The 16,510-nt window shown below is 34.9% G+C and overlaps 1 protein-coding gene across 1 annotated transcript; it reads left to right on the forward strand.

The window, feature by feature from the left end:
- The first annotated feature begins 452 nt into the window (after positions 1-452).
- On the forward strand, positions 453-13,461 carry LOC142352823 (plasminogen receptor (KT)-like). Its single transcript, XM_075404966.1, has 3 exons — positions 453-582; positions 10,590-10,750; positions 13,088-13,461. The coding sequence occupies exons 1-3, from the start codon at positions 532-534 to the stop codon at positions 13,305-13,307; spliced, it is 432 nt and encodes a 143-aa protein (XP_075261081.1). The 5' UTR covers positions 453-531; the 3' UTR covers positions 13,308-13,461.
- Positions 13,462-16,510: the final 3,049 nt, after the last annotated feature.

Here is a 16,510-nt window from a genome sequence, read left to right on the forward strand (position 1 = left end):
CAAATTTACAAAGTGCATTAAATTTCATCAACCTTCACAGATAATGGTGAACATATGATAATTATTTTTTGTTTTAACGAAATATTTTGAAGCAGATGTAGATAGATCAGTTTAACTAATATACTTTTTGCTAAAATTGTTTTCATAAATGAAAATTTCTGTCGGCGAGAACACGTAAACGTCGGGGCAATCCTGGACAATTGTAATTCTCTGTTCGCTAGTTATATGCTACCATGACTTAAAAGTTCAACATCAAGCCAATTTTTTTTTTATCTATCTCAGTTCAAATGTGATGATATTCAGGCAATGTCTCTAATTTGAACACCACTATTGACTTTAAATACATCCTAACGTTATTAATACCTTAGTCTGGAAAATTCGAGAGCTGTTGTTTTTAAGAGAGCTGCAAGCTTGAAAATACAACTAGTTTTATGGTGTAATCTTTGAGATTGGTATGTATAGAGACGTATATGAAGTATACGTGTACAAGTAGATTGACATCTGAATAGATTGAAGATTTATTGAGTGTTAATGGGTGGCTACGTGAGCAAACAGATGGAGGCTTCAATGGAGAAGCAAAAGGTTTGTTTCAACTCCCCATTCTGATGTTAATAATAAAGAGTAAGCGGAAACCTTGGTATGAAATTTTATGAATAGTAAAGTAACCCCCCCCCCCCCCCCGCTCATGACGTTACATGCCCTAAATATCTCCTGCTAGTTTGAAATTTTAGAGTCAGTTTTTCATCACCTGAGATGAGATCAAGCGTAGGTGTTCGCGTGTGCTTTTGTTTCTCAATTCAAATAATTTAATTTGCGGGCTAATTGTTGATGTGGCAAAGCTTTATACATGTTGGAAGTCGCTTCGCCTTTTCGTTTTGTTCACAAAGTGATAATTAAAGCTGTTGTCATTTATACTAGTAAATAGAACATAAAAACTAAGTTGATTTTGTTAAACAGTCGGCCTTTAGATGAATCGCTTACTTCTGTTTTCTGGAAAGTTGAAAACAAACCACTTTCATCAAAAGATTTTGTAATTTTCACCTCTGAAACTGCTCGGATTACTCGCACTCAAAGCAGTTTGTAGCAATTATATTAGTCCTGTGGTCTTTTTTAATTGCAATTTTTTGCTGAAACGATTTTTTGGCTGACCCATATGACGTTTCGTCTTCAAAAACGGGATAAACAGGTAACGCGCGGAGGACCTTATGCTCTCTTGGAGCCTTGCGGATTACTAGGTTCTAATTATGCTATTCACCCAACCTGTTTAGGAGAAGTCAATTCATGGTGTGAATGTCAATTCATGGGAGTTTAGTTTGACCCCCACTTCATCTTCGCTCGCTCCCTCCTCTCCAAATTCACCCCCCCCCCCCTCCCTCCAAGCCCTCATGAATTAAGCTAAAGGTAGCCTACCTAAATTGGAGCTACTGACAAAGCCAATCGCTCGCCAGTCGTTCGAGAACAATTCGCCTGATGTTAGTCGGTAATGTTAATTATCTGTTGAAGAGTGAGCTGAACAATGCTCCCAGAAAGGTAGACAGGTTTGCACTAAATTTCTCATTTGGTTGAGGAAAACTCAATGGAAAATGTGAAAGTTTTAGCAAAAGGTTTTGAACTTTATATTTATGAGTTTTGCATTTTTAGTGCGATGGTATCCGCAGTAGAATTTAATGTACGCTTACGCCTTTCAATTATGAAAACGCCTTGAAAATCAAATGTTTTGATGGATGCCAAGAGGGAGAGGAGGGTTTTTTCGATTTTCAAAATTACCTTTTCACCTTGCATATTTACAATCTAATGGAAACAGTCTAATTATGCCCATTCTGTATGCTAATGACAGCTCAAAAAATGAACCTGTATAATATATAATATCAATATCCCTCTTCACATCGTAAAAGCGCCATGGTGTCACTAATATGAGCTTCGTTTCGCGGGCCTTGTAAGATATTTTGGATTTTGCTATTTGTCAGTCAATTCTGATTTTTTGGCTATTAGTCTTTTTGCTTGCTTCATCCAAGCAGTTTCTTCAACTAACCTAAAGATGTCAGCGTTCAGGTGCTTTTACAAAATTTTTCGCAAACGGAATTTTTGCCTGCTTGATCTTGGTAGTGTCTTGAGATTTATGACGAACAGTGTGGGTTTTTGGGTAAACTGTGCTTGCTTGCATCGTATACTTATCCACTGAGATTTCATAGCTTCATTCAAATTTGAATGCTCTACAACACATCTAATCAATGATGTGATCCTGTAATCTACCTATGCGCATCTTTCATCTTCAACTTTTGATGAAAAACTGTTTTTGTAGAATAGAGAAAAGGATTGCTCTACAATATGGAATGTTGAAACCCTCAATGGAATGTTGAAATACTCGGATCTATTCTGTTTGGCCCCCCCCAGTGTTTTTTATGACCCCCAGTTTCAAATTATATGTTGTTATATAGCACGTTACGTTGTGTTGTTATTTATGCTCACTAACCTGGGGGGGGGGGTGCAAAACAGAATAGATCCAAATAATCATTTCACGAGTGGGATCTAGTTTTTGTTTCAACTACAATGCCAATGACAAATCTCAACTATGTCAGTAAAAGTTTTCCGATTTCTTTGATCTCGAACACAGTTTGAAGCAGTTTCGTAGTCGTGTCCGTTTTCTATGAACCGAAGGTGAGCATTGATATTATATCGGTTTTCATGAACCTAAGGTCAGTATTGGGTTTCTATAGGTTGCTTTTACCACGTTGGTTTTGTTTAGACGTTTGAGTTTGACCTAAAAGCAAAAAAGTTACCTTGAACATATGACTTTTCGTCTTCAAAAACGGGATAAACAGGTAACGCGCGGAGGACCTTATGCTCTCTTGGAGCCTTGTGGATTACTAGGTTCTAATTATGCTATTCACCCAACCTGTTTAGGAGACGTCAATTAATGGTGTGAAAGTCAATTCCTGGGAGTTTAGTTTGACCCCCACTTCAACTTCGCTCGCTCCCTCCTCTCCAAATTCACACCCCCTCCCCGCGCCCTCATGAATTAAGCTAAAGGTAGCCTACCTGAATTGGAGCTACTGACGAAGCCAATCGCTCGCCAGTCGTTCGAGAACAATTCGCCTGATGTTAGTCGGTAATGTTAATTATCTGTTGAAGAGTGAGCTGAACAATGCTCCCAGAAAGGTAGACAGGTTTGCACTAAATTTCTCATTTGGTTGAGGAAGACTCAACGGAAAATGTGAAAGTTTTAGCAAAAGGTTTTGAACTTTATATTTATGAGTTTTGCATTTTTAGTGCGATGGTATCCGCAGTAGAATTTAATGTACGCTTACGCCTTTCAATTATGAAAACGCCTTGAAAATCAAATGTTTTGATGGATGCCAAGAGGGAGAGGAGGGTTTTTTCGATTTTCAAAATTACCTTTTCACCTTGCATATTTACAATCTATTGGAAACAGTCTAATTATGCCCATTCTGTATGCTAATGACAGCTCAAAAAATGAACCTGTATAATATATAATATCAATATCCCTCTTCACATCGTAAAAGCGCCATGGTGTCACTAATATGAGCTTCGTTTCGCGGGCCTTGTAAGATATTTTGGATTTTGCTATTTGTCAGTCAATTCTGATTTTTTGGCTATTAGTCTTTTTGCTTGCTTCATCCAAGCAGTTTCTTCAACTAACCTAAAGATGTCAGCGTTCAGGTGCTTTTACAAAATTTTTCGCAAACGGAATTTTTGCCTGCTTGATCTTGGTAGTGTCTTGAGATTTATGACGAACAGTGTGGGTTTTTGGGTAAACTGTGCTTGCTTGCATCGTATACTTATCCACTGAGAGTTCATAGCTTCATTCAAATTTGAATGCTCTACAACACATCTAATCAATGATGTGATCCTGTAATCTACCTATGCGCATCTTTCATCTTCAACTTTTGATGAAAAACTGTTTTTGTAGAATAGAGAAAAGGATTGCTCTACAATATGGAATGTTGAAACCCTCAATGGAATGTTGAAATACTCGGATCTATTCTGTTTCGCAGTGTTTTTTATGACCCCCAGTTTCAAATTATATGTTGTTATATAGCACGTTACGTTATGTTGTTATTTATGCTCACTAACCTGGGGTGGGGGGGGGGGTGCAAAACAGAATAGATCCAAATAATCATTTCACGAGTGGGATCTAGTTTTTGTTTCAACTACAATGCCAATGACAAATCTCAACTATGTCAGTAAAAGTTTTCCGATTTTTTTAATTAATCTCGAACACAGTTTGAAGCAGTTTCGTAGTCGTGTCCGTTTTCTATGAACCGAAGGTGAGCATTGATATTATATCGGTTTTCATGAACCTAAGGTCAGTATTGGGTTTCTATAGGTTGCTTTTACCACGCTGGTTTTGTTTAGACGTTTGAGTTTGACCTAAAAGCAAAAAGTTACCTTTAACAATTTAACTCACTGAGAAAAATGATTTTTACATTCACCAATTCATGTTCAATTTAGGACACAGTCAGAACCACTCATGGTGAAAAGGTCAGATTCTGAAGTTTTTGACCAAATTGGGCCTCTTTTCTTTCCAATTCTTCAGACAGTGTGCGCACCTGCCCTAACACACCTAACATAATTTGTATAATATTAGTTGGTCTAAACTATGGTAGTAGGTTCAAGTTTTCATGGTAGGACGAAACTTTGCTTCATTTCCGGAGTATTCCGGCTGTTTATTTTTTTTACTGTTGACGCGTTTGACATGAAATTGAGAACGTCAATTTATCACGTGTAAACTGCATCTACCTGAAAAATTAATAATTAAATCAATTTGAAGATATAGATAAGGTATAATTGAGGGTCAGTTGAGCGGAGCTCTAATTAACCCTTAATTTCTTCTCCAACCAATTTCTCCAAATCAAAATTCGGCCTCTTTTTAGTGTATCAGTTGGGTCTTTCATATTGTAGCCTCACATTATGTTAGATTTGACGCTACACGTTATTGGGCTGAAGGTTATCTGGCCATTAAGCTGTCGGGGCTATTTTGGAGTTTTATGTCCAAACATTATGACCGTTTTTGAGTTTCCGAGCAGGCAGTTTTACTAGAAACAGTCAAATGAAGTTTCGTCAAAATTGTTTTCATATATGTCACATAAAAGTCTATAATAACTTCCTATAATATAATTTGAAGCCACTTGGTGATTTGATTGGTTTCCATACGCCAACTCCACCCTCGTTTGCCGACTAAAGATTGATGTCTCCGACTTTAATTGGCTCTTTGTTTATAACCACGAACCAAGGCTATACTGCTGTACTTTTGGTTTTTACCATTTGAAGAACCTGAACTGCATTTTGACGTTGCCTTTTTATAACTAAGTGAGGTGTATTGGGATTTAGCCTTTCTTAAATTTGAGACCTTATTTTTCGTCTTTCTTTTGAGTGGTGAATTATATGAAAACCGAGACAGTAATTGGAGAGAAAGCTAGTACGTTTGAGCAAAAGAACTTCTGTATTTTTACAGCGAGTATCGATCGGGGTTACAAAACGAGTTTTTGGTTCTGCTGCAGTGTGACGATATTTTGCAGATAGATATGAATTTTTCCTGAGCTTTTCGATGGTCTATTGAAACTCTTCGATTCGTTTCTGGAATTTTTGCTCCGCTGTTAAATTCTCCGACGTCCGATGTCAGTTAGAGGGATATCAAGTCGCGCATGTAACTTTCCCCCCTCAGTTAAAGACCTTATAGAAGAGTTGGAAAGCAGATTTTGAATCCGGCGAGTTTTTGTTAATCTGATGTTTCTTGACCTGTTCACCGTTTTTTTTACCATCTGAAATCCGTTGAAAATGAGATTGAAGTCCTCTGAACAAATTTGTTCTCAAATTGGTTAATGATTCAACGTGTCCTGTTCTGTTTTTAGTCCATCCTTCTAACGGAACTCTCTTGCTACTATTTTATCATTCTTCAAAAAGCTCTAAGGTGCTATAGTTTTGTGAAGTCTACTGCTCCGGTACTTAATTGTTTGCGTGACGTCGTTTCAAACTTTCAGTTTGCGTTCTCTGTTAGTTATTGGGTGATTTCGGTTAAATCATGCCTGGAATTTTCAACTGAAATATAATTGATAAATAAGGAAAAACTGTTATGGCTGGTGAACTTATTGCTTTTCATTCAAAAACTGCAAACACAGGCGATGTTTTTTGTAATTTTGAGGATAAAAATCGGCTTAGGGTTTAGGTTAATCTGGTGAACAAAATAAAAGAGCAGAGAGAAGTTTTAGAGTGGTTTCTGTTCACTCGTTTTTAAGAAAAATTGCTGTGAAAATCTTTTCTGATAAGCCTGCGAATTTTCTTCTGACCACATATGGTTCTTTTGGTTTTTTTAAATTTTAGGTTTTTAGATGAAACCGTTTTTTCATAATGACGTGAACCATTAATTTGACGTATGGAAGCTTTATTAAACTGAAGCAATTATAAGACTTTGAATTTGTGAGCTATTTTCATCTTTTTGCTGTTTTGGATGCGTTTTCAATTGCTTTTAATAGCCGCAAAGCAATAGGGTGGCTATTATTGGTCTCATCTTTTTTGTTCACTATTCGGGGAATTTGAATTATTCAGCCCCAGTCTTTTTATACGACTCGAAGAGGTGTTTTGGTTTTCTGTTTTTTAAAAGTGTTAAGTGAGAAAAAAATTGAAAAAATTGGAGCGAAAGAGATGTTTCAAAGAATATATTGTTTCAGTGAACAAATTAGAAGTGTGAAGAGAGAGAGAGAGAGAGAGCGAGAGTTAGAGATAAAGAAAGAGCGATTGTGTGGTTATTTTGTTCATACGTTATTAATAGCCATAAAAGAGCCGGATTTGAACAATTCGAATTTGAACAATCTTACGATTTGAGTTGTATTCGTGCGCTGACTTGCTTTTTGCAGATCTGCTCACAATTTTTTTTGATTTGTGCAGACAAATTGAAGTAATGATTTTGGAAACCGGAAGTTAGTCAAATACCGATCAATTTTGCGGCGTGGATTTTTTAAAAACGAGATTTTTTGTTAGTGCTGCAATTTTATTTCTGTTTTTACTGTTTTTCGAGTTTTTAACGGTTATTTTTCTAAATCAATTCCTGGTCATTTGAAGATCTTATTTGTCTTTCGTCAATGCAATCTTTAATTTTTCGGTTTTTTTCGTTTCATGCAAGTCATGTCTTTAACGTACTTCACTCAGTGTTTCAACTGAATGGATTTTAATTTTTTTACTCCTTGCAGTAAATACGCAATGTAGTAAATACGGTCAAGGTCAATAGAGAAAAGTCAGAAGATATGTGATAAACCAATTAAGCCCGTTACGAAGACTTAACGGTTAAAGATTTTTTCATTAAGTTTTCAATATTTTTTATACTGTTTTGTTAACTGGTTTGTGTCGTAAAGAAACTGGTTGAGCCAATGAAGCCCCATCATTAAGTAATGGTGTGTTAGGTTATCGAAGTTCATTAAGGTAATTCGTAGCTGTCATTAGTATTAAGTCCAGGAGGCCTAATTTGAAGAGCCGATTCATTTTTGACGCTGATTAATTAAGCCTGGCAATTTGTATATTTTTCTGTTCAATCCCGTTTGTTCTCAAGGGGTCAACGGCGGCTTGTTTCCTGCAATCTGCAGACTATATTTATTCTATAATTGGCAATGTTAGATTTTTCAATTTAAAAATCGAGGCATTTTTAAAGACAGTAAGAACTTATTACTCATGCAATAAGGAACCTGACCTGTGTAAAGTTTTTCATTTTTTAGCATTTACAGCGGCAGAATCTGGGTTTTTTAATGAATTCGGTCAAGACAGTGAATACAGCGTCGGCAGAAAACATCGAATTTGTGCAAAACTCTTTTACTAGCTGCAATTTATTCACGAAATGGCCAAATTTTTCAAACTTAACCAAAATTGGGTAACATATTGAAAAACTCCGAAGTAGATTCTTCGCTTGCAATATTAACTTCATTAGGAAGTGTTTTTGAAATGGGAACAAATCATTGGTCATCTTTTATATGTAAAAAAGTGGTGCTAGCAATATAAGGATCTGCTCTGTTTGCCCCCCCCCCCCCCCCCCCAGCTTAGTGGGCTTAATTTTTTGTGCCTCCCCCCCTCCCCAGCGCACGTACTATTTTAAATAGTAAGATGGTATATAACAACATATAATTTATAACGGGGGGCTGAAAAAGAATAGATCCCAATATAATTAACAATAGCTTGAAATTTCAAAAATTTTGAAATTGTAAAGTTAGCTCTAAAACCTTTAACCGCAATTAACTCTCAAAAACCAAACTCAACAAATGCAAGTGGATGATGTTTTTTCTTGCAATTGATTGGTTTTCTCAAGATAATGTTTTTCTTTGCTTTCGGACAAAGATTGAAGCAATTGTAGTCGTGAGCGCTTTTTTTATGGAAAATTCGCTTGACCGATATCACTTCTTTGAAATTTTTATCGTTGAGTTCTTTTTTGTTTTGTGTGATGTGAATTGCGCTCTCATTCGCATTTTTAAGCTGCTGAGTTAAAGTTGAAGAAAGTGACTTCAAAAAGTCAAATAAAAGTGGGACATTATTTGCTTCAATTTTAAAATTTGATAAAGCTTAACATTTCCGTGATGTTATCGAGCTCACCCCTCGCTAAAGGAGACTATCACAACATTGAGTCTCGCCTGGCGTTCTTGAGCAACTTGTTGGACTGTTATTAATAGCCGCACAGCGATAGCTGGGGCTATTATTGGCCTTCTCTTGGTTTTTTTTCAATTCAAAGAATTTGAATTGTATTGGGGCGCTGTCTTTTTACGACTCGAAGAGTATTGGAGAAGTCCTTTTTTAATCAATTTTATTGGAGTGATTTTTGAAGCGGGAAATGAAACGCGTGAAACAATTTGGAGTGATTTTGGTACTGAACAAAAGTGAAACGCGGAGCAAAAAGAGAGTTGTTTTTGTTCAAACCGCTGTTTTTGAGAGAGCGAGAAATTGATGTGTGAAAAAATTTTCTCTAAGCGAGCGAAATTTTTTTGTTCACGTGTGGCTTTTAAAAGCAGTTTTTTGAAACTTTTGACGGTCTTGAGGTTTCATTCTGATATTGTAATAGTTTTAGGCTTGTTTTGATCGGAATTGAAGGTTTCAAGTAGTTAATTTGAGTTTGACGCTAATTTGGAGGTTTTTGATCAGTTTTGCTGATTTTTAGACAAATTTTAATGATTTTTTTTGCCTGTTTCTTTGTTTTAATGCTTTAAGTGGGATTAGAATAGAAGCTTGTTTCTTCAAGAATATTCAGATACCAATTGGCTAAAGTTTTCTTGGTATATATTATTTTTTTCTTAGGAAAATTCACCGAAAAATTGAGAAATTTTAAACAATTTTTCTTTTTTTTTTGCAGTTTTTCATTTTTTTAATCTTAGATCTAAGTTTCATAGCCTATTATGAATTTTCCATTGTTTTGCGAGATTTTCATTGCTCTAATTGCAAAGGAACGTTATTCGACTTAATGTTTGCTTGTACTATTAAAAAAAGACATTAAGTTTTTCCATTTTTCTTTTTCAATTTCTTTCAAGTTTTTGAATGCTGTTTCTATTCTTCAACTTTTTTATGGCATTTATTTGTGGAGGTTCAGGGTTCACAATAGTTGTTGTAGTTGTTTAGTCATAAGTATGGGCAATTTTTTCCTTCGAGTCGTTTCCGGAATTCTTCTGGCTATTTTTTTTAAGAACTGTTCACACATTTTCATGATTTTTGAAGTCAAATTGGAGTAGTGATTTTGGTCACGCCGAAACAGGAAGTGGAGTCAAAAAGCGAGTGGTTTTGCGGCGTGAAATTTTTTCGCTCTAAATTTAAAGTAAAGTGAGAAAACGGTGTTTGAACAAAAATTCGCTTTCTGGCTAGTGGTTTTTTGTTCACATGCGGCAATTTCACTTTGATTTTTGCAGTTTTTTCGGTTTTTTTGATCGGATGTTTTTCTAAATGGTTTTTCCAATCCATTCATAGTCCGTTCTTGGACTAGTTTTCTGTTTAGTCAATGAAAATTCTTTTAATTGTACGTCAGGACTTGTCCTGCTATGTTTTTTTATTTCGTCGTCACGATTTTTGTTACGACCATATGACGTCACAACCACTTCAAATCTGGTCTTTGTTCATTCGTGCATGCTATTTCAACTGAAGTGCATGTGTGACGTCATTTTTCGCTCTTAGTGGAACGAGTTTTTTTGTTCATTCGCGTGATTAAATTTTTGGGCACACTTGACTTACCTTACTCTCAAAATTGACTTCCTCTTACTATAATTCAAAGAGATAAGGTCATATGGGTGTGTGTCACTCTAAATGAAGATTATTTGAGAGCAGCTAATAGAGGCAGCAGAAACTTATACAGATTTTTTTATCAAAATATAACATATCAGCCTTCAATGAAGAGACAATTTTTTTGGTGTCTTTACTGTTTTTTTTCAGACTGCAGATCTACGAAGCTATTGCGGCTATTTTCTGGCAATCTGCCAGCTATGTTTTTAAAGTTTTCTATTCGCATTTGTGCATATCAGTAAATTAGCGCTATACAAATACCCGAATTTAGTTAAATTCACGTAGAATCTATTTAACATTTCTGTTGATCTTCGTTTGTTGTGTGGAAATAGGCCTTCATGGAGGAGACCTCCCGGATGACAATGGAGAGGCAACTGCAGATGCAGAATCAGGCGAGGGAGAGAATGGTGGCTATGCAGATATCCAAGAGCAGAGAGATGTTCACATGGCTTGCGTCTTTCTACAGTGTCGCTGTAGTTGCAGCTGTAGCTGGGTAAATTCTTTGACTCTTTTGGAGTGAGAAACTTTGAAGTGATTGTGTTGTGAACCGTTTTTTTTCTAATTTTTAAACAAATTATTTTGCATTGCATTAACTGATGCTTTTATGACTTTGACACTGAGTTTTTTATGTATTTTAGAATTTGTACATTGCCATTTTGTTGACACTTTTAAGGTGTGTAACATTTTGGAATTCAATGTTTTCTTTTTTTTGGTAGTTGTCAATATCTGTTATTTTTGTTTTCCTTTTCTCATAGTACCTTAAAAAACAGGACGTATTGATATCGAATGGAGCCCAAATGAAAATAAAAATTCTTATCATTTAACCGCTTTATGGTTTGAATGGCTTCAACATTGTGCTATCGTAAACTAATACTGAATTTTTGTTGTTATTTCTTCGTGCTTATTTCTTGCCTTTCTTCGTTGTTATTTTGTTGTCTCATGATTTAGTCTCAGTTATTACAGGTGCCATAGCTGCACTAATATTAGGTCCTATTGGTTACTTAAGGAGTCAGTTGTAAATCTTTTTCAGATTTTTTTTTCAGTTGAATGTTGATGGTTGTTATGGCATTTGAAGTTATTGGGTTTCAGAAGATTCAATAGAATTTTTATTAATTGCTCTTGTTGAGAAGCAATGATTTAACGTGTGTGATTTTTTATGCAAAATTTTTGCTTGACCGTTTTGAATATTCGAGTGACTTTTACGCCCTTTACTTTTTGACTTTTTGCGTTTCGCGTGATCTAAAATTCTCTCTCAGTTACAATTTCAAGCAGCTGAACTCAATTGGCGGCAATTTTTACTCAAAGTCAAATAAAAGTGCGCCGAAACTGTTGCCATTTTTCAATTTAAATCTAAATAGTGGTATATGTTAACCTCTAATGTGGTTATTTGAAGCCCGCTGTTGAACTTCTTAGTCCCATTCCCCCCCCCACTGAAGCAGGCTGCAATTGATTAGAGCTCCCACTAGTCATTCTAAGCAATTCTTCTGACGTTTAGTCGGTTATGTTTTTAGTCCGTTTTAATTCTTTTTTGTCGACTTGTTACCTAATCTTATTAATGACATATGCCTTCTTATTTGTAGTAAAGAGCAAATTAATTTGTTAAGTTTGAGTTTTATCGGATGCTATTTTGACTTTATTACTGAATATTTTCTTAAAGAAAAGACATTGAGTTTTGGCCGTTATTTATATTTTTGTTTGTGTTAAATTTTGTTTGGCTTGTCTCGTAATCTTGTTAATAGCTGGTCGCCAGGCCCCCTAGTTCGACTTTTTAATTGATTTAGTGGTAGGAGTTCATGACGATTTTTTTCTACTCATACGCTGATCTTTTTTTGTTTAAACAATTAAATGAAAATATAGCTCAGGGGTTAAATATTACAAGTTTTAAATTATATAAACAAAGTTAGTACAATGTTAAAAATCAAAATTAGTGGTTCCGTTTTTTAAAGGTAAAAATAACTTTTGAAGCCACCAACGTTCCTTTCCAACGGTACAAGTTTGAATTGTTGGAGCATATGCTGTTTTAACATGCGTTTAAACTTTGAGCGTGATCTGATAGTCCGGACTTCACGCGGAAGTTTATTCCATTTTTGGATGCTTCTTTTTTGTAATGATCGACTGCTCGACCTTAAGAGAATTAGCTGTTCAGTTCTGTTGTTTTTTCTTACTAAGACATTACCACTTAGAAAAAAACTCTCAGTGCCGTCAGATTTCAATAATGAAATATCATTCCTAAGTTTTGAAATACTCATCTGGCTTATGCAAAGTTCTGCAGGCAAAATGTCAGATTTGACTAAGAGATCTGTAGATCTCTCAAACTTTTTTCTCATATAGCAAACTTTAATTCCCCCCAATTGATTTGTAAATTAATTCGCTGCTTTGCAGAGAAATTCAAATTCTGAAAAAATAGAGCACTGAATGTTAAATGAGAAAGGACTAGGGATTTGAATAGCATCTATCGTGCTTTCAGAGGTAACTGATAACGTAAAAGGTATATGGATCTAATCGCTGTGGCCAGATTTGATAGGACTTTGTTGAGTTTTACATGAAAATTTAATTTAGAATCAATTATTATACCCAAGTATCTGCAGTGACATTGTGGTTTAATTTCTTGTCCCCGAAATTTGAATAATCCTGGATACATGTTAAAGAAAAAGCTTTTTTATTCAGGTTATTGGCCGTTTACGACTACGCGACCTGTTAATTTAGTGTGGTAATTAATGAAATATTGTAAGCAAACTATTTATAAGGTACTGAATAACGAATAATGTAGTTATTAAAATATTCTTTTGATTATTTATATGCCCCGTAGTTTAAACGCCTTTTATTTCAGATTCAAACGTAGCCGAAATCCCGCAGCACTTGCTCCATTGTTGCCACTGACATTCCTAGTGGGATACCAGGCTGATCTTTCTTACGGATCCAAAATGACCAGGATAATCTCTGATGCTGATATGATTCTCCAAAATGAGTCGAACCTGCTGCAACAACCGGGAGGAATGGTCACTTTGGCTGCTATTGACGCTGCTCGGAATTCTCAAAAGGAAACCTAGATATTGTTTGACAAGATAGTATTAAAAACCGGAAGATGTAATTCATTGACAGAAAAATCATTAAATCATATCTATCCTGAGGCTACGTTATTTTTACGTATCAAAACTAACTTAATAATTCAGGGACAGTAGTTAGCTTCTATTTTTAAATGTCTTGGCGAAAGTATAAAATTCATCAAGATTACTTTTGCTATCTCTCATTGGATTCTGCTTACTGAAACAGATTGAGGCATAGTCGAAACATGATATTTCTCATATTTGAAATTTATAGAAAAAATATAGAAATTTCAAAGTGGTCACGAAAGGCGCATAGAAGGTGATATTATTAGGTTTAGCGATATGAAAATAACAACAATAGAGGCAAACTTTGAATTGATAGGCAACTTTAAGATGAAAAATATTCATTATTTAACTGGGCAGCAAAAAGTAGCACATTTTTGACATCAAACATAAAGATAGACTATTTATACATAGCGCAATACAGCAGAGTTTATGAGGAGCAGAAAGCGAAAACATCTCACTATGTTTTTTGGATTTTGTTGAATCTATAGACGCATCTAACTAATTTTTTTAAAAAAATTCCTTTAACATAATTAAGTCGTCGTAATTCCATTTTTACATGGTATACATATAATTCATGCGTAACGTTACATACTTGGTTGAATTCATTTCTATGAACATCACTGCCAGCACTATGATATGGCAAACTTTTTAAATACATTGAAATATGAACGGCTCTCGTTTTTCTTCTCATAGGAATACAATTATCTGAAAATTGAATGGAGAGCGCCTAGAAGTGATTTATTTTAGTTTAGCAGAATCAGATTAGCAAAATGCTAAGAATAGCAGCAAACTTCGAATTGATAGGCCATTAAAAGATGAAAGATTCATTATGTAACTAAGCAGTAAACAGAAGAAAATTTTGACATCAAACATAAATTTAAAACGATAATTTATACATAGCGCAATACAGCACAGTTTATGAGGAGCAGAAAGTGAATAAATCTTACTAATTTTTTTTTGGATTTTGTTGAATCTATAGAAGCATCTAACTAATTTTTTTAACAAAATTTTCTTTTTTTTTAACATAATTAAGACGTTGAACTGCCATTTTTTATGATATACATACAATTTATGCGTGAACTTACATATTTGGTTAAATTCAATTCTATGAACATCACTGCCAGCACTATGATATGGCAAACTTTTTAAATACATTGAAATATGAACGGCTCTCGTTTTTTTCTCATAGGAATACAATTATCTAAAAATTTAATGGAGAGCCGCCTAGAAGTGATTATTTTAGTTTAGCAGAATCAGATTAGCAAAATACTAAGAATAGCAGCAAACTTTGAATGGATAGTAACTGAGCAGTAAACAGCAGATTTTGACATCAACAATTTAAAAAGATAATTTATACATAGCGGAATACAGCAGAGTATATGAGGTGCAGAAAGCGAACACATCTAACTAAGTTTTTGGTTTTTTGAATAAGTAAAGGCATTTGACTGTTTTTTTTGTTTTTTAAACATTTTCCGTTTCTTTTTGATCAAAATTTAGACGTCTTATTTGCATTTTTACATGCACTACATCTAATTCGTTACATATTTGGCTTGCATGACGTTACATATTTGGTTAAATGCAATTCTATGAAGATCACTGGTAGCACTAAGATATGGCGAACTTTTTGAATACATTCAATTAAGAACCGCTCTTGGTTTTTCTTTCCGAAGTAATACGTGTATCAAGATATCAAAAAATGCTTCCGAAAACAGTTTAAAAGGTAAGTTATACTGAGAGATCAAGGACAATGGAGCGGTTCATTAAATGGTCTCAAATTTTGGCTAGCAGTTTTGTGTATTGGCTTCTACATTGCACTTTTAGATGGTAATTGGGAATAACTTTATTTTTATCATCATAAAACAACTTTTACTTTGCAATTCAATATTCAGACGTCTACTAAAATCATTTAATTTTGAAAGAAGTGGTTCAAGTTCTTCAGTTTGATCACCGCGTTTAAAATAACAACGCACAATATCTGCTTAGGCCAAGAAGCCGGGAGATGGTGTTTAAACTCCACAATATCAGTCAGCATTTCATCAACGGTTTTTTTCTCTGAGATCATCTCCGCCAAGTAAAATACAATTTTTTTTCAAAATGAGCTGCAGAAGGAAACAGCTCCTGAAAATGGGACAAACGGCGACCGCCCTTCGCAAAAACTGTTTTTTTTATAATGAGTTTTCGAAATATCTTGTGACCCGCAAGTTTCATACGCATCTCTCAGGTTTGAGTCTCCAATGAAAACAATCCTTTCACCGAGCTTAACAAAATCGTTCTGCATCTCCCATGATAATTTTACTGCGTAGTCCGATACTACCTTAGATTCTGAGATATATCCAACTGTGAATTCTTCCTCATCCTGATAATCCATCGCTGAAGCAAGACAGAGGGCATAAAAATAAATATTGCATTATAATAAAAGCAGAAAAATTACAAGCTTGAAATCCAACCTACAGATCACTCAAAAAAAGCGAAAAAAAACAACGAAATCCAACCTATGACTCAAAAAGAGGTGAAAATTCCAAAAAAGCGGTAAAAGAACAAGCAAGAAGAAAAATACGTAAAAATTTGCTGTTTTAACTAGAGAATCAAACAAGCTCGAAAAATTATTAAAAACGGATTCGTGGCGCAAGCAGCAATGAAAACACTGGCAGGTTTTGAGAAAACACGAGTGCAGTGAAAGGGGGATGGAAGTAAAACAAATCAGAAATAGCAACGACAGGAAGTTTACAGTTTGATTCGTATGTATCTGTAGGATCTTGAGAGCGAATTGTAGCCATGCCGATTTAAAGTATATACAGCTAAAAAAATATCGGAGACATCCACAAAAATTTGTTTTTCAAGACCAAAAATGCGAAAACTTTTGTTGGAGACAATAATATTTTTCTCGTTTTTGTTTCAACTTCTATTTCAGTTTCAAGTTTTTCAAATCATTTGTTATGGCGGCTATTATGGCAAAAAACCGTAGGATTTGATATCTAAATAGGAAACAAGTACTACAAAAAAAGTAAATCGCGTATCGGAATTTAACCAGGCAGGAAGATTTTTTAAGCGCCATAAAAACAACAAATTTTGTGAGTAGTTGCCCTAGAGCCTATTGGAATTGCAGTTTCAAGTTCATCAAAGTACAATTGTAAGGTAAA

This window comes from Convolutriloba macropyga, chromosome 1, assembly GCF_964194025.1.
Source record: "Convolutriloba macropyga chromosome 1, txConMacr16.3, whole genome shotgun sequence".
Taxonomy (NCBI): domain Eukaryota; kingdom Metazoa; phylum Xenacoelomorpha; order Acoela; family Convolutidae; genus Convolutriloba; species Convolutriloba macropyga.